Here is a 17,411-nt window from a genome sequence, read left to right as displayed (position 1 = left end):
TCTTTGTAATGTTACAATAAGGTACATTTTAAGCAGGTGTGTGATACACCCCCCCCCCCCCCCCAAAAGGGATGTGCTCCACAGTTTGTCTTTCATCAAACCAGGAATAAAAAACAGACAGAACACATTAGAAGTTTTGAGCCACTTTTCTTTATTTAGTTCATATTAATATCATATGCCCCTCTCCTTCGGCGCAGAAAGCTACGGAGACAAAGAGGGAGAAATGAGTTTGGTTTGTCGTCACACATCTTCATACTTTGATCTGACAGGTTCAAAAGGTGAAGCACCGTGAACGGGGTCGTAGGTAAAGTCTGGTTCTCTGGAGAAGCCGAAGCAGCTCGCCTGCTTCCTGAAATGTTCCCGGTCGGAGTCCTTCAGAGTGGTTTCTCTTGCTAGAAACAAAGCACGAAGCGGTTAATGTGAGCGATGCATCATGTGTTCATGTAGGTTCTCTCACGCTGGTTCCTTCATACCCATCAGATACAGAGCATGGACCTTCAGGTCCTCCGCTTCGGTGTCGCTGACGATGTTCATTATGCTCCTCATCTTGTCCAGGTTTCCGATGCTGTATTGAATGCTGAAGACAAGAAAGCCTTCGAGCCCAGGTAGCATATGGACCTCCGAGGTCATGTTGAGGTCTGACGACAGAAAGAAAATCCTGAACATCAGTTATGATAAAAGTCATCTAAGGCTGCGATGGAGCTAAATGCTACAAGATGCTAACAAAGTCACATCCTTGACCTGTCTGTCAGGCACATCCAAGCAGGAGGATGTTTTTAGGAACAAAGACGCAGAACCTCCATCATTGTGTTGGTGAGGGAACTTACATGAAGCGGTTCCCGTGCTGCCGTCAGTGGTTAGGTTGACCTTTGACAGCAAACAGGTTCCATTTCTAAGAAGAGACACAGAGGAAGAGGTGAGTTCCCCTCTGATCTCCCTCTGCTGGAGCTCTAACAACAGGCTGTTCGCTCAAATCCGGTTTACTGAAAATTGTTTCAGAAAGGGATTTCTGTGGAGAATGTAAAGTACACGTGTACCTTGAAGGAGGTTGAACCAACTGATGTAACGTGAGACATGTGATCTATCAGTAACTAGATGTTGGGTGAACTCACATCTTGTTGTGCTGATACAAGATCTGAGTATTCGGGCTGGATGGTGAGGGGCTGATGGTCATCCACATGCTCTGGGTCATCCTCAGCATGTGGGTGAACTTTTCATTGTCGGTGTAACCCAGGATCAGGTTCGTCCTGCCGAACATCTGCACACAAACACAACTCAGACCAGATGTTGGACCTCTGGTATCATGAACAGGTTGTCTTCATGATATTCAACAAAACCTTTCAAATTTCACATTTTTCATTCAATGGAAAAATGAGTTTGTCAGTCAGCCCTCGTTAGGGGGGGGGTCCCCAAAGAGAAATTGGTCAAATAATGTTTGATTTTACAAGTAGGGAACTTTTTCCTGTTTTTTTAATCATCAATCTGACATTTCTTTGATTAATCGACAACTATTCATCTCTAAGTTGAGTTACTTTGAATAATCCGACATTTAAGAGTGTTTTAACAATACTTACTGTTCTAAAAGTATTTGCACAATCCTTAAAAGAACGTTCCATCCACTGAGAGATTAATACATGTGGTTTATCTTTTCCTTCTTTAAACACACATCTTCAAGAAAAGAGTCCACTCATCTCTGACTCCGATGTCATGCTAACGCTGGAGACGCAGGCTGAGAGGAGTTTCCTGAATAGTTCTCACCATGGCGGGGTCCTCCAGCGACAGAGGGGTGATCAGAGGCTGGCACTCCTCAGGGATCGGCGCCGAGCCGCTCAGAAGCAGCCCGGCTAGCAGGAGATGAAGGCTGAGCCACAGGTTCATGGTGCTCCACACGATCAGCTTCAGAGCCCCGAGGAACACGGAGACCTCAGAAGAACGCTGCACGTCTCCAAAGGGCCGACGGCGAGAAGCTTTTTAAAGGATTCCAAAACCCTTCCCCCCCAGGAACGGCATGCTGGCCGGCCTCCCAGGGGGGTGGACACTGTTTGGCCTGTCAATAATACATCACAGATTGTTGGGTCGTCCTTGACCTTCATCTCTTACAAATACACACAGTAGGGAGGCAAACATGATAATGGGATTTTACAGAACTGAAGGTATCAAAGGAAATTCCACAGTGAGGAAAACCAGAAGGGACTAAACAGGATGTGGCAATAAAACACAACACCCAGTGTACCCACAGAACTCCCCCCAGTACTCCCAGTACACCCACTATATGCCACAGACTGGTTGAGGCAAAATGCTCAGCTTTCAGCGGGTTTCTTCATTAGATGATGTTGATGAAGAATGACAAACATGATGAACATGATGAAGATGATGATGTCAGGTCATCAGGTAGGTGAGGAACTCTGGTGTGATGTGTGACGAACACGGAGCACACAAAGAAAGGAGGAACAATGATAGAACAAAGTTCTCCACCTGAAGGCGGAGCTAAATATTAACGCTGAAACGTACTTTCCTAAAGTTATTTTGTGTCTGTCAACTCTGTCTACATTGTACCCTCTACGTTGTACCCTCTACGTTGTACTCTCTACATTGTAACCTCTCTACGTTGTACCCTGTCTACGTTGTACCCTGTCTACATTGTACCCTGTCTACGTTGTAATCTACGTTGTACCCTCTACGTTGTACTCTCTACATTGTAACCTCTCTACGTTGTACCCTGTCTACGTTGTACCCTGTCTACATTGTACCCTGTCTACATTGTACCCTGTCTACGTTGTACCCTGTCTACGTTGTACCCTGTCTACATTGTACCCTGTCTACATTGTACCCTGTCTACGTTGTACCCTGTCTACGTTGTACCCTGTCTACATTGTATCCTGTCTACATTGTACCCTGTCTACATTGTATCCTGTCTACATTGTACCCTGTCTACATTGTATCCTGTCTACATTGTACCCTATACGTTGTACCCTCCACGTTGTACTCTCTACATTGTAACCTCTCTACGTTGTAACCTCTCTACGTTGTACCCTGTCTACGTTGTACCCTGTCTACATTGTAACCTCTCTACGTTGTACCCTGTCTACGTTATACCCTGTCTACATTGTACCCTGTCTACATTGTACTCTCTACGTTGTACCCTGTCTACGTTGTACCCTGTCTACATTGTACCCTCTACGTTGTACCCTCCACGTTGTACTCTCTACATTGTAACCTCTCTACGTTGTAACCTCTCTACGTTGTACCCTGTCTACGTTGTACCCTGTCTACATTGTACCCTGTCTACATTGTACTCTCTACGTTGTACCCTGTCTACATTGTACCCTGTCTACATTGTACCATCTACGTTGTACCCTCCACATTGTACTCTCTACATTGTAACCTCTCTACGTTGTAACCTCTCTACGTTGTACCCTGTCTACGTTGTACCCTGTCTACGTTGTACACTGTCTACATTGTACTCTCTACGTTGTACCCTGTCTACGTTGTACCTTGTCTACGTTGTACCCTGCCTACGTTGTACTCTCTACGTTGTACTCTCTACGTTGTACCCTGTCTACGTTGTACCCTGTCTAGGTTGTACCCTGCCTACGTTGTACTCTCTATGTTGTACCCTGTCTACATTGTACCCTGTCTACGTTGTACCCTGTCTACATTGTATCCTGTCTACATTGTACCCTGTCTACATTGTATCCTGTCTACATTGTACCCTATACGTTGTACCCTCCACGTTGTACTCTCTACATTGTAACCTCTCTACGTTGTAACCTCTCTACGTTGTACCCTGTCTACGTTGTACCCTGTCTACGTTGTAACCTCTCTACGTTGTACCCTGTCTACGTTGTACCCTGTCTACATTGTACCCTGTCTACATTGTACTCTCTACGTTGTACCCTGTCTACGTTGTACCCTGTCTACATTGTACCCTCTACGTTGTACCCTCCACGTTGTACTCTCTACATTGTAACCTCTCTACGTTGTAACCTCTCTACGTTGTACCCTGTCTACGTTGTACCCTGTCTACATTGTACCCTGTCTACATTGTACTCTCTACGTTGTACCCTGTCTACATTGTACCCTGTCTACATTGTACCCTGTCTACATTGTACCATCTACGTTGTACCCTCCACATTGTAACCTCTCTACATTGTAACCTCTCTACGTTGTAACCTCTCTACGTTGTACCCTGTCTACGTTGTACCCTGTCTACGTTGTACCCTGTCTACATTGTACTCTCTACGTTGTACCCTGTCTACGTTGTACCCTGTCTACGTTGTACTCTCTACGTTGTACCCTGTCTACGTTGTACCCTGTCTACATTGTACCCTGTCTACATTGTACTCTCTACGTTGTACCCTGTCTACATTGTACCCTGTCTACATTGTACCATCTACGTTGTACCCTCCACATTGTACTCTCTACATTGTAACCTCTCTACGTTGTAACCTCTCTACGTTGTACCCTGTCTACGTTGTACCCTGTCTACATTGTACTCTCTACGTTGTACCCTGTCTACGTTGTACCTTGTCTACGTTGTACCCTGTCTACGTTGTACTCTCTACGTTGCACTCTCTACGTTGTACCCTGTCTACGTTGTACCCTGTCTACGTTGTACCCTGCCTACGTTGTACTCTCTATGTTGTACCCTGTCTACATTGTACCCTGTCTACGTTGTACCCTGTCTACATTGTATCCTGTCTACATTGTACCCTGTCTACATTGTATCCTGTCTACATTGTACCCTATACGTTGTACCCTCCACGTTGTACTCTCTACATTGTAACCTCTCTACGTTGTAACCTCTCTACGTTGTACCCTGTCTACGTTGTACCCTGTCTACGTTGTAACCTCTCTACGTTGTACCCTGTCTACGTTGTACCCTGTCTACATTGTACCCTGTCTACATTGTACTCTCTACGTTGTACCCTGTCTACGTTGTACCCTGTCTACATTGTACCCTCTACGTTGTACCCTCCACGTTGTACTCTCTACATTGTAACCTCTCTACGTTGTAACCTCTCTACGTTGTACCCTGTCTACGTTGTACCCTGTCTACATTGTACCCTGTCTACATTGTACTCTCTACGTTGTACCCTGTCTACATTGTACCCTGTCTACATTGTACCATCTACGTTGTACCCTCCACATTGTACTCTCTACATTGTAACCTCTCTACGTTGTAACCTCTCTACGTTGTACCCTGTCTACGTTGTACCCTGTCTACGTTGTACCCTGTCTACATTGTACTCTCTACGTTGTACCCTGTCTACGTTGTACCCTGTCTACGTTGTACTCTCTACGTTGTACCCTGTCTACGTTGTACCCTGTCTACGTTGTACCCTGTCTACGTTGTACTCTCTATGTTGTACCCTGTCTACATTGTACCCTGTCTACGTTGTACCCTGTCTACATTGTACCCTGTCTACGTTGTACCCTGTCTACGTTGTACTCTGTCCACGTTGTACTCTCTACGTTGTACCCTGTCTACGTTGTACTCTCCACGTTGTACTCTCTACGTTGTACCCTGTCTACGTTGTACTCTCCACGTTGTACTCTCTACGTTGTACCCTGTCTACGTTGTACTCTGTACGTTGTACCCTGTGCTGGGCAGTGAAGTGTTTGTCCGCTCAAAGTAGAGCCAGCAGTATTCTCTCGTGTCTTTTTGGTCCAAAGGTGAATTCAGGCTTCGGCTGTTGGTCCTCGGCCACCAACGCATACAAATACACATCCAACAAATACCCAGAGTACACAGCGCAGTATCAGACTACTTCATCCAAACGGAGGCGCAGACGACTCTGACAGAGACCACACTGCTGTTCAAATTTAGGAAATAATAAATATTGTATTTATTTAATATTGTATTTTATTATCCCACTCATTTAAAGAGCAATATACTGAGAGGATTACCGCTGCCCCGAAACTCTAAATGTTTGTGAAATGATGATTTCTAAATGATTTTAATCTATTGTTTTTTTCATTGAAAAGGAACATTATATTTTAGCTGCTTCATGGGAAATCATAACAAGAGCAACAACTTCAACAGAAGAGAAGATCCAACCCAATCTGGACGTTTAAAATCCAACACTTTGGGAAACTGGGAGAAAACTTTGTCCAAATTTGATAGACAAATAATACACAGGCAAATCATTGGATTCAAATTTGATTAAAAAAATATACAAAAATAACACTCAAACTTGGACGAGCTGATTTGAAAGTGAAACCTGAGAAGGACCTTAAAAAGGCCTTAAGATGTATATTCAAAAGAAAATCCAAATCCATCGAGTCGGGAAGGACGATGAAGATGAAGCCAGAGGTTCGACCACGAGGAAGTCAAAGTCCTTGAAGTCCTTGAACATACCCTTCGAAATATGAAATGACGTTTCTCAGATAGTTTTGAAGAAGCGTCCTCCATGTTCACCGGCTCCAGAACGCCATCACAGCCAGAGGTCTACGACCCCCCGCTGAACCACACTAGTTCTTCTGGGTCCTTCTGCTCGCGCCTCCTCTCTGCCTCCGATAAACACTGCGAGGAGGATGCCAGCTGTGTCTCGTCGCCCTTGGCAACCAGTTGCTATAGTAATGGACCCGAGCTCATTAGGAGACCAGGGGGACAATGGGGACGACTATGGAGGGACGGACAGGAAGTCCAGGGTTATTTACATCGATGTTTACTAAAGAACTTATGGCACACACTTTATGACACATGAAATACTCCCCACTCCCACATTAGAGAAGAATTATAATTAAAGAATTATTTCTTACATCTTTGGCGATTGTTAAACTTCATTTGGTTGTTTTACGATGTCTTTTCATTGCTTCCAATCTGCAGTATGTTCAGGGATGGTCTAAATGTCTTTGTGCCTCTCTTTGTCTCTGTGTCTCTTACTGTCTTTGTCTCTGTGTCTCTTACTGTCTTTGTCTCCGTGTCTCTTACTGTCTTTGTCTCTGTGTCTCTTACTGTCTTTGTCTCTGTGTCTCTTACTGTCTTTGTGTCTCTCTGCCTTTTATTGGCACTTCATGCTTTGTGGCTCCATGTTGATATCTGGCCCCCTAAAGGCTTTTGGCGTTTTCTTGCCTAAAGAACAGACAACAAACGGCCAAGAGTCTCCCTTTCTTGTGGACTATTTTCAGCAGCGGATTGTGTCCGACTGCACAACAAAGTGTGCACGTGTTCACAAACACGTCTGATTCATGTGATCTGCACACCTGACACCATCCCAAACTGTGTGTGATGCTCCTGATCAACACAACAAATGAAGGTGAGCAAAGCTTTGTGTGAAGTTTGTCCCATAAATAACATCAGTAGTTTGTGGCTTTATGGCTTTATGAGTCTTTTATAAATATTAAGCCCAAAAGGTGCGTCTCCAGTCCAGCAGGTGGCAGCAGGCGGACACGACGAACCGGACGCTCGTCACAGAAAAACTGTCTGAGCATGCGCAGGAACCCGGAAGTGCACCGAGTAAACAACCGAGCGAGCTTCTTCTCGTTCTCCGCCGTCTGCTCACATGTCCCAGATCGAGATGCTGAGGCTGCTCATCACGCAGCGGCTCACCGCCGCCGCGGAGGAGATCTTCGGCGTGTTCGGAAGAACCATCGCCGACTACGAGGAGAAGATTTCCCGCTCCGAGCTGGAGATCTCCCGCCAGCGACGGCTGCTGGACCTCACGAGGAAGCCGCGTGTCTCTGTGCGGACGGGTGAGATGTAGAAGTAGGCACACGTGGAGCAGCTTGCTGTCCCTGTAGCTCGGAGGCTTTCTGGGTAAAGTGTCCTGACTCGTCTGCTCTCGTTTCTCAGCTGTCTGCGAGCAGCAGGACTGGAGCTCCGGTCTCAGTGATGCCGAGCCTCCTCCCATCAAGGAGGAGCAGGAGGAGGAGGAGCTGTGGCCGGCTCAGAGGGAGGAGCACAACGACGTTAAGTTCTCCTTCTCCCCGGGCAGCGGCGCTGGAGACGGGCGGCTCGGCGACGAGGAGCCCTCCTCGCCTTCGGGGCTGCAGGACCCGGGCGACTCCGAGCCGGACCCCCTGCCCGGCCCCTCGGTCCAGCAGCCCCTCCCCGACGTCCAGGGTGTGGTTCCGGGGAATGATGTGGTGGACTCCTACATCTGCACTATCTGCGGGCGCGCCTTCGCGCAGCGAGCCCACTGGGCCAAGCACGCGCAGGCGCACCGCGGGGGGGGCGGGGCCAAGGCGGACAAGTCGTACACCTGCGACATCTGCGGGAAAAGACTGACGCGCTTCGACGGCTACCAGAAGCACCTGAGGATCCACACGGGGGAGAAACCCTACCGCTGCTCGCACTGCGGCCGCCGCTTCAGCGACAACTCCAACTACAAGAGGCACGTCCGCACGCACGAGGGGGCGGAGACGGGCTGAGGGGCGGGGCCTCAGGGGGTCCTGCCCCTCCTCCTGCTGCTCCTCCCCCTCCGTCAGTCACAATGAATCCTCTACCTAAGGTGATGTTTTGTGGCGTCGACTCGCTTTGTTTTTATAATCAGACGAACTGAAGCCGGTCCGGAGGAGGAGGAGCAGCAGGAGGAGGAGGAGGAGGAGGAGGAATATATATCATTTTTCTATTTTCCACACAACACCTCACAGATGCATCCAACATAACCCGACAGTCTGCTTCCACTTACATTCTCCTTAGCCCCCCCCCAGCCGAACGGGAGATACTGTAAAACTTAATGGCCGACCAGCAGTGAGTAACCGTGGCGACGATGCTTCCACCAGAGCCTCCGGTAACCCTGGACACCAGACCAGATATTTGAGGGATTATCGTCCTGTGGTGAACTTTGACCTTCAGTACCACACTAACGGTGGAAATCAATCATTCTTCCACTCAAAGATTCAACTGATTTGTGTTTTTAGTTACGTTAACTGAAATAAGCAACTGAGAATTTTCTATGAAACTGTCCTACTTTTTTACATATTAAAATAAACTCAACAGCGGCTGCTTGTCTTCATATTTTCTCCATTAATAAAGAAGCTCTGGATTCCAAAGACATTCACATTAGCAGGATGTCACTTTCACGCTTTTGACATGAAGTAAATCATTTTGTGAAGAGATTGTTCTTCTAATCAACATCCCCAGGAATAAGACTCTGTATTTCACAATCGTCTTTATTTACAGTTCAGTGGCAGCATTGTTACACTGTGGCCCTGATGCGGCCCCCCAGGGGCTGTGAGTCCATCATCATGGATGCCCCTTCCCTCCCCACCTCTGGGGGGTGGGGGTAGGAGCTTCAGGGGAACCGGGGCCACTTCACCTTTGTTTTATTAGTGGCTTAAACATTCAGTAAAGAAAGGTGTTGATGAAAAGAACTTCTTTACGACCTTCTTCCCTTTATGACCCCCTCAGTCTAAATATCATCTCATACCAATTCTCTTTGATCTGAAACACAAATCAGGACTTTTATATTCAGACTATTTGAATAATTACTTTGGATTCCTGCAGCTTGTTCTCAGATTTGAGAAGACGGCTGATCTGTGATCAGTGATGTCATCGATGTGCTGCTTTCCTCTCCCTTCAAGAGGCACTCAGTCATAAAATATCACCCCCCCCCCCCCCCCCCATCGTCCCACCACGACTCCACCTGATACCAATATGGTACAAAGATGACGGAGGTCCTCGCACAGCTCTGAACGTTCTCCGTCTCCCGGGAGGAGACACTTCCTGGAGCGGCCTGCTGGTGTTTCCTTTCCCTGCTTCCTTTAATGAGGGAGCCCCCCCCCCCCCCCCCCCAGAGAACCAACCCACAAGCTTCTTAACGATGAGCGGGGGGGACAAAAAGGTCTCAGTAGTCACATTTTCCCGCCTCTGCGACTGGCGACGTGGAGGCGTTGGGGAGGAACAGCGGCTTGGGGGGTATTTGGGGTTTGAGGGACGCCGTCCTGCGGACGAGGGCCCGCCGCCCTCCGTGAGGCCCGACGCCGCTGTAGCTGTGCTGCCGCGTCAGGCAGGCGGTGGGGGGGCCGTTACTGCTGCTGTTGGTGTTCATCCTGGCAAGAAAGTGCGCGTGCTGCCCCCCCCGTTGGTTGAAGCTGTGGTGGCGCGGCATGGCGCTGCCCCCCCCGCCCCCACCACTGCCCATCTTGATGAGGGAGTGGCGCTGGGAGACGTGTCGGGTGGAGGCGTCCCCCCCTCCGGGTCCCTCCGGGATCACCTGCTGCTGCAAGGGAGTGGAGGTGGAGGAAGAGCAGGAAGAAGGGATGGAGGTGGAGGAGGTGGGGTTGTTGGAGCAGGAGGAGGCGGAGGAGGAGGAGGAGGAGGAGGAGTTTGGAGCGGGCAGCATGGAGGTGGAGGTGCTGCAGTAAGGAGAAGACTCAGCCCGCTGGTGGTGCTGACCGCCGTTGTTGTTGTGGTGGTTGCTATGGTGATGGCCTCGGCTGGAGTGGTGGGGACGGGGGTGTCCATGGAGGGTGGTGTTGTGATGAGGAGGAGTGAGTTGCTGGTGGGTGGACAAGGAGGGCCCGGGGAACAGGGAGCAGGAGGAGGTGGAGGTGAGGACCTTGATGCCTCCGGTCCCCGAGGCGCTGACCTCGTGGATGTGTTTGAGCAGCTCGTCCAGCGCCGACACGTCCGCCTGGGGGAGCGACTGGTGGGAGCTGTGGTGGGGGGGGGCTCCGCCTCCTGCCGTCTCTCGCTCCTCACTCAGGACCTGCCTGTCTTCGGGGAGGTGCAGCGAGGTAGAGGAGGCGCCCGCTCCACGCGCCGCCCCGTTGCTCAAGCGGTTGCCATGGTGATGAGGGAAGGGAAACACCTGCTGGGCCACAGAGTTCCCCACAAAGGCCACGAAGCCCGGACCGGACCCGGGTCCGACTTGGGCCTCCTCGTGGTTCTGGTGGTGCCGCAGGGCCCTCATGCTCTTGATGGGGAGCTCTGGGGTGGAGTCGGGTGTAGGCAGCCCCGACAGCTCTCCGTCAGCCTGAGACAGAGACTAAACAGAGAGGAGCCATGGTTACGCTCTGTGGGGTCAGAGGTCATCTTGATGTTCAGAATGAATACAGGACACATGGTGGGTGTGTTGGGGAAAGCCACATAGTAAGTAGTTCGTTAAAATAAAAACCTTTAGTGACATCATTATGATGTCATACCTCCCCCCACCCCTACCTGGGAGAGGCTGAGGTCAGGGTCCCCCAGCTGCAGGCCCTGGTGGGCGGGGTCGTGGAGGTAAGGCTCCGCCCCCCCGTTGGGGATGAAGGAGCACATCCTCGAAACCTCCAGTTTCTCCTCCTGCAGCACCACGACACCACAGAAGAAGAGCAGAGAAACCACTAGTCAGCTGGTTCACTCAAATAAAACCAGATGGGAACGTCCCACAATGCAACGCTCCACAGTGACAAAGACGTGTTTTATTACATTTAAATATGTGAATATGTGTTTAATCATTTTATCTTCTTTTGTGCGTTTGTGAAAGGCTCCTCCCATCAGCCTCCAGAGGCTCCACCCACCTTGGGCTGCCCATCCAGCAGGCTGTTGAGCTTGGCTAGCGATCGCAGCGACAGGGCGTGCGGCAGCGACAGGGCGTGCGGCAGCGACACCTCGGGGTCCTTCCCGTGTCCCCCTGCCCGCCGGGCGCCGCCGCAGTAGCACGACGCTAGAAGGCCGGACAAGATGGCGCCCAGAGAGAAGGCCACCAGCACGCAGGCGATCAGCAGCGTGTAGTGGACCTCTGACACGGAGCGCGGCTCCGCCTCCGGGAGGCGCCGGACGCCTGCTACGCCCGCTACACCTGTTGGGGAGGGGGAGGGGGGGGGGGTGAGGTAAGAGGAGCATGTTTATTACATTTTCCTGTTTCTCGGCATATATTTTATCACCAAACCACTTGGTCAACTATTTCACAAAAGGAAAGATGACATCCATAACCCTCCCTCTGTGACTTCCATCTGATTATTGGAGCAGAGGATGCAGCTCCGACTCGCCTTAAGGAGCCGAGGTTCTGATGGCACAGTAAATGAGGACTTCTTACCGTAGGCCAAGTCGGCCGCGGGCTCCTGGTTCCGTGCCGTCGCCGACAATTCAGCTGCAAAAAAACAACAAAAACCACGGTCACACTTTGCAGAAGCAAACAAACTTTCATGCCCGAAGACAGGATGTCTCATGGAGTCTGATAGTGTCACTTGGTGTCTCAGGGTGTCTCATGGAGTCTGATAGTGTCACTTGGTGTCTCAGGGTGTCTCATGGAGTCTGATAGTGTCACTTGATGTCTCAGGGTGTCTCATGGAGTCTGATAGTGTCACTTGATGTCTCAGGGTGTCTCATGGAGTCTGATAGTGTCACTTGGTGTCTCAGGGTGTCTCATGGTGGTCCTGAGTGGGTTGGACTTACTGTGGCAGCTGTCTGGGGGAGACGGGATGTTGGGACCTTCCACGTCCTGCTCGAACCCGGCTCTACAGGGACAAAGAGGAGGGTGACAGCCTGTTGCCGCTGGTTACGTCCCCGCACACAGACAAGGAGTTAAGACGTGAGGTTAACTAGTGAGGTTAACTAGGCCCAACTCGGTCCTGGCTCCCCAACACAGGTGTCCCTGACTCACTGCGGCTGGAACTTTTATTGACGGGGTCTCGGACCCCTGGCACCACACACACACGCCTCTGCTCCCATAGACGTCTATGAGGAAATGACTCTACTTCTGTGTAGTGACCAGCAGGGGGCGACTCCTCTGCTCCCATAGACGTCTATGAGGAAATGACTCTACTTCTGTGTAGTGACCAGCAGGGGGCGACTCCTCTGCTCCCATAGACGTCTATGAGGAAATGACTCTACTTCTGTGTAGTGACCAGCAGGGGGCGACTCCTCTGCTCCCATAGACGTCTATGAGGAAATGACTCTACTTCTGTGTAGTGACCAGCAGGGGGCGACTCCTCTGCTCCCATAGACGTCTATGAGGAAATGACTCTACTTCTGTGTAGTGACCAGCAGGGGGCGACTCCTCTGCTCCCATAGACGTCTATGAGGAAATGACTCTACTTCTGTGTAGTGACCAGCAGGGGGCGACTCCTCTGCTCCCATAGACGTCTATGAGGAAATGACTCTACTTCTGTGTAGTGACCAGCAGGGGGCGACTCCTCTGCTCCCATAGACGTCTATGAGGAAATGACTCTACTTCTGTGTAGTGACCAGCAGGGGGCAACTCCTCTGCTCCCATAGACGTCTATGAGGAAATGACTCTACTTCTCTCTTGATTTATTCCCTCAGTAAACATTGTAAACATGAGTTTATGGTCTCAGTCTCTAGTTTCAAGTCGTCTTCAATGCAGCATGATGTTGAGTATGTTTGTAGCCAAAAACCTTCCAGTAGCTTGATTCTGCTATTTGGACACGAGAAATCCCCCGAGTCCATAAATACGCCGACACACACACACACACACACACACACACACACACACACACACACACACACACACACACACACACACACACACACACACACACAGCAACAGATCAGCTTTTGAAACCAAATGTGTTCCCTCAACCACAAATCAATAACTCAGTGTCAGGTAGCTGGCTCAGTCTCCACAGCACTTTAAGAGCATCGATCTGAGACCCCCCCAAACACCCCCCCCCCCTCCACTCCTATCTATATGTATATAATGGCTTAGTTTTATATACATGTATATATAACTAAGCCATTTTGGGCTATACAAAATAAAATGAATTAAATTGAATTAGGTCGATTTGATGAAAATGAAGAGAAAGAGAAAGTCACCCACTTGAAGCCCGGCGCCATGTTGGCACAAGACCCGGTCCGGAGCCAGATGCAGTACGGGTCCCGGGAGGCCAGGCAGGCTCTGAAGAGAGAGAGGAGAGGTTCTGATTCTGACGGTACCCCGGTACGCAAACAGCTGCTCACTGGCCAACCTGCTCGAAACTGACCCGCGAGTTAGCTTGTTAGCGTGTTAGCTCCTTAGCTTGTTAGCGTGTTAGCTTGTTAGCTCCTTAGCATGCTTGTTGTGTTGCCACCAGAGGCTCGACAGACTTTGCAATAAATCGCAGTGCAGTTCATAACCACGACTCTCTCTCAACACACGTAAGACAACTAGCGGCGACCGCCGCTTTGTGTGAAAAAAGAATCTGCTGAAGAGCAACTTCAGTTGTTTGTATGAACGATGTGAGATTCATACCGTGAGGAGATGTTGTACCGTTTGAACCGGTCTGAATCTAAATGAAACATGTTCCACCATCAGACCCTTAGACCCTTAGAGCCTCAGACCCTCAGACCACCAGACCACGTGACCCTCAGACAAAAGACACACAACTTGTGTGTGTGTGTGTTACTGTGTGTGTGTGTGTGTGTATTGTATATATGTGATGGATGTAATACAAATTGGGCAGTGACACACACACACACTTCTACAAGATTGATTTAGGAGGAGTAGAGTAAGGAGGAGCAGATGGAGGAGGAGAAGCATAGTGAGGAGGAGCAGATGGAGGAGGAGGAGCAGCATAGTGAGGAGGAGCAGATGGAGGAGGGGAGCAGCATAGTGAGGAGGAGCAGATGGAGGAGGGGAGCAGCATAGTGAGGAGGAGCAGATGGAGGAGGGGAGCAGCATAGTGAGGAGGAGCAGATGGAGGAGGGGAGCAGCATAGTGAGGAGGAGCAGATGGAGGAGGAGGAGCAGCATAGTGAGGAGCAGCAGATGGAGGAGGAGGAGCAGATAGTGAGGAGGAGCAGATGGAGGAGGGGAGCAGCATAGTGAGGAGGAGCAGATGGAGGAGGGGAGCAGCATAGTGAGGAGGAGCAGATGGAGGAGGAGGAGCAGCATAGCGAGGAGGAGCAGATGGAGGAGGAGGAGCAGCATAGTGAGGAGGAGCAGATGGAGGAGGAGGAGCAGCATAGTGAGGAGCAGCAGATGGAGGGGGAGCAGCAGGAGCAGCGGCCCCCCTCACCTCCTGCAGCTCCCGTGCTGCGTGCAGCGGCTGAGTGGGACCCTGATGACGCAGCTGGTGAAGGCCACGAACAGAGCCTGGTGATCCTTGTCCAGCTCCAGGGCCAGAACCCTCCTGTCCTCCTGACCCTGAACGTCACACCTGCACACATCGAGAGAAGGTTCAGGAGGTCCTCCTGTAGGAGCAGCGGGTCCACACGTCCCCCTCTGAGGTCTCACCTGGACGGGTTGTAGACGTGGATGTCCTCCAGCAGCTTGGACCCCGAGCTGTCGTTGGGATGCGTGGAGGCCAGAACCTTCAGGACCCGCCCGTCGTCCGAGCCCAGGAACATGACGGTCCGGTCCTTGTGGGGCCCGGCGGACACGTCCACCACGATCTGGGTCAGCTTGGACCTGCGGGTCAAGAACCGGACCCTCTGTGACTGAGTGAGGAACCCTGAGCGCTGCAGATGTTCCTTATTCAGCCCTTTGTATTCTATTAGGTACATCACATTAGATCACTGATCTGGACTCTGGGGTTCTGATCATAACGACCACACACTGACTAATCTCATGGCGAGGCGGGCCTCCCCTCTGACTTCTTGTTTAGCAGTGTGTAGATGTGGTGGTATGGATATTATTGATCCTGAATGACGATGAACTAAAGAAGACGAGGAGCTGGATGGATTTTCAAGTCCAGATGAATCGATAATATCATCACACCAGTTTTTACAGAGTTTTTACAAAGTTGGTTTGAGGCCAAAGGTCAAGAACACAGAACAACGTTTCCATAAGCGCACGTGCATTGTCCCGTAAAGACCAGAATGCTTTGCAGGTTTCCAGGCAAACCTTCCCCAGAAGGTCACTTCCTCAGCTCACAGGAAGTTGGACCTGAGCTTAAACGAGTCTTCTCGTGCGTCTCGTCTGCAGCTGAACGTGAAACTCAGGGAACTGGATCCTCAGTTATCTCCCACCTTGTCGGTGTTCCAGAGCATGCTGGGAAATGTGGGACGTACCCTGAGCTCCTCCACTTCTAGACAGATGTCCTCTTCTGTCAGTCCACCCGCCAGGAGGACCAAAACACCTCTTTGCTCCTCTGAATGTGTCCTCAGACCAGGCGACAACATCTTGTTCAGTGCAGTGAAGCTTCATGAGTTAAAGCTGCATCCTCTGTAGTGACCAGCAGGGGGCGACTGCTCTATAGAAGTCTATGAGAAAATGACTCTACTGTCCTGATTTATTCCCTCAGAACTTCTGAACATCTTCTGATCAAGTTGATGCTCTGTGAGATCTTGAAACAAATATAGAATCCAGCGTCTCCAGGAGGACCCTGAGACTCTCCGTCCTGTGAAGCCTTCGCTTGGGTCTACTTACCTGCTGGAGGTTCTGGTGAAGCAGGGCCGGTGGTTGATGGAGGGAACCGCCTCGTCCATCAGAGGATACGACTTGATGAACGTCAGCATCTCGTCGGGAAAAAGAACCGAGGAGGTGAAGTCCGCCGCCGGGCCGTCCCCAGCACACGAGCCGGGTCTGGAGGGACAAAGCAGCACGGTCAATAACCTTCTTAAATACCTTTCATCTGGATCCTAGTTTTCTTGGATCCTTGAAGGCATCACCTGGGTCTGGGAACCTGCTCGTCAGGGACCGGGGTCCAAGAGGAGTCGCTGGTCCGCTGCTCCTTGAACTTCCCGCTGAAGACCTTCTCGATGTCGTCCATGTAGAAGGCGCAGACGGCCGAGCCGGGGATGCTGCCGAGAGAGAGATGGATCACCTTCTACTCTGTTTGATGTCCGTCAAAGCGTTCAGAGACAGATGAAGTACTGAGCAGAGCTTCATGGGATGGAGACGCTTCATGGAACAGGAAAGCTTCTGCTGGATCGATCCGTTCCTGGTGTCTACCTGTTGGTCTGGGTGGTGAAGACCCCGACCACAGCCGGCCTCTGGTTGATCTGAAGCACGTTGGTGAGCGACTGAAGGACGTCAAAGTAGAAGAAGGAGTCTCCGGAGACAGAGCAGTTGAGACGGGCCTGAGGACGCACACACACACACACACACACATGGGTCATGAGACAGTTTTGGCCCGTGTCTTCTGTTCATTTCACTCTGTGTGAAGTCACCTTGAGGAAGGAGGTCCAGTATCTCTCCAGAACTCGGGGTGAGCCTCCGTTGTCGTTCTTGCAGACCCGGGCCACTCGAGAAAAGACCACCTGGAGAGAGATGGTTCTCTTAGTCCAGATCAATGTCCCCTGGGTTCTCTGAGGAGAACATACTCTGTGGACTGAGGCGGTACTGACTCTGAAGACAAGCACTTACTGAGGAACAGTCCACTTGTTACTTCCATCTCAGGACAAAAAAGCCATCGATGAGCCAATCAGAGCAGAGCTTACTATCTATTGATTATGTACCAAATCAATGCACACACACACACACACACACACACACACACACACACACAGACACACACACACACACACACACACACACACACACACACACACACAGACACACACACACCTTGCCCAGCGCGGTGTACTCCACTGCAATC

The 17,411-nt window shown here is 50.6% G+C and overlaps 3 protein-coding genes across 4 annotated transcripts in view; 1 reads left to right on the top strand and 2 right to left on the bottom strand.

The window, feature by feature from the left end:
* Window positions 1–131: 131 nt before the first annotated feature.
* On the bottom strand, window positions 132–1,969 carry LOC119219030 (uncharacterized). Its single transcript, XM_037473891.2, has 6 exons — window positions 1,759–1,969; window positions 1,113–1,258; window positions 828–892; window positions 474–638; window positions 288–392; window positions 132–201 (listed from the first exon to the last, which is right to left on the bottom strand). Exons 1-6 carry the CDS (start codon window positions 1,876–1,878, stop codon window positions 161–163), a joined length of 642 nt encoding a protein of 213 aa, XP_037329788.2. The 5' UTR covers window positions 1,879–1,969; the 3' UTR covers window positions 132–160.
* A 343-nt stretch (window positions 1,970–2,312) lies between these two features.
* On the top strand, window positions 2,313–8,949 carry LOC119219023 (zinc finger protein 771-like). Of its 2 annotated transcripts, none has more exons than XM_062558522.1 (3): window positions 2,313–2,391; window positions 7,135–7,698; window positions 7,799–8,949. In XM_062558522.1, the coding sequence occupies exons 2-3, from the start codon at window positions 7,509–7,511 to the stop codon at window positions 8,374–8,376; spliced, it is 768 nt and encodes a 255-aa protein (XP_062414506.1). In that variant the 5' UTR covers window positions 2,313–2,391; window positions 7,135–7,508; the 3' UTR covers window positions 8,377–8,949. The 2 variants fall into 2 exon arrangements, with proteins under 2 accessions (XP_062414506.1, XP_037329780.2); XM_037473883.2 differs by lacking the exon at window positions 2,313–2,391 and having other exon boundaries at window positions 6,620–7,262; window positions 7,372–7,698.
* Window positions 8,950–9,740: 791 nt separating this feature from the next.
* Window positions 9,741–17,411, bottom strand: part of LOC119218929 (semaphorin-6C-like) — a 23,884-nt gene continuing 16,213 nt past the window's right edge. The window contains exons 9-21 of the mRNA XM_062558659.1: window positions 17,381–17,406; window positions 16,984–17,073; window positions 16,766–16,893; window positions 16,483–16,614; window positions 16,241–16,396; window positions 15,107–15,280; window positions 14,889–15,029; window positions 13,713–13,790; window positions 12,329–12,390; window positions 11,970–12,023; window positions 11,452–11,732; window positions 11,111–11,233; window positions 9,741–10,937 (exon numbers count right to left, since the gene is read on the bottom strand). Coding sequence (XP_062414643.1) covers window positions 9,795–10,937; window positions 11,111–11,233; window positions 11,452–11,732; window positions 11,970–12,023; window positions 12,329–12,390; window positions 13,713–13,790; window positions 14,889–15,029; window positions 15,107–15,280; window positions 16,241–16,396; window positions 16,483–16,614; window positions 16,766–16,893; window positions 16,984–17,073; window positions 17,381–17,406 — 2,588 coding nt within the window. The 3' untranslated portion in view covers window positions 9,741–9,794. The remainder of the gene's footprint in view (window positions 10,938–11,110; window positions 11,234–11,451; window positions 11,733–11,969; window positions 12,024–12,328; window positions 12,391–13,712; window positions 13,791–14,888; window positions 15,030–15,106; window positions 15,281–16,240; window positions 16,397–16,482; window positions 16,615–16,765; window positions 16,894–16,983; window positions 17,074–17,380; window positions 17,407–17,411) is intronic.

Source organism: Pungitius pungitius, chromosome 17 (assembly GCF_949316345.1).
Source record: "Pungitius pungitius chromosome 17, fPunPun2.1, whole genome shotgun sequence".
NCBI classification, from domain to species: Eukaryota; Metazoa; Chordata; class Actinopteri; order Perciformes; family Gasterosteidae; genus Pungitius; species Pungitius pungitius.
Note: the sequence above shows the minus strand (reverse complement) of the source record. Positions and strands in the feature narration are given on the sequence as shown.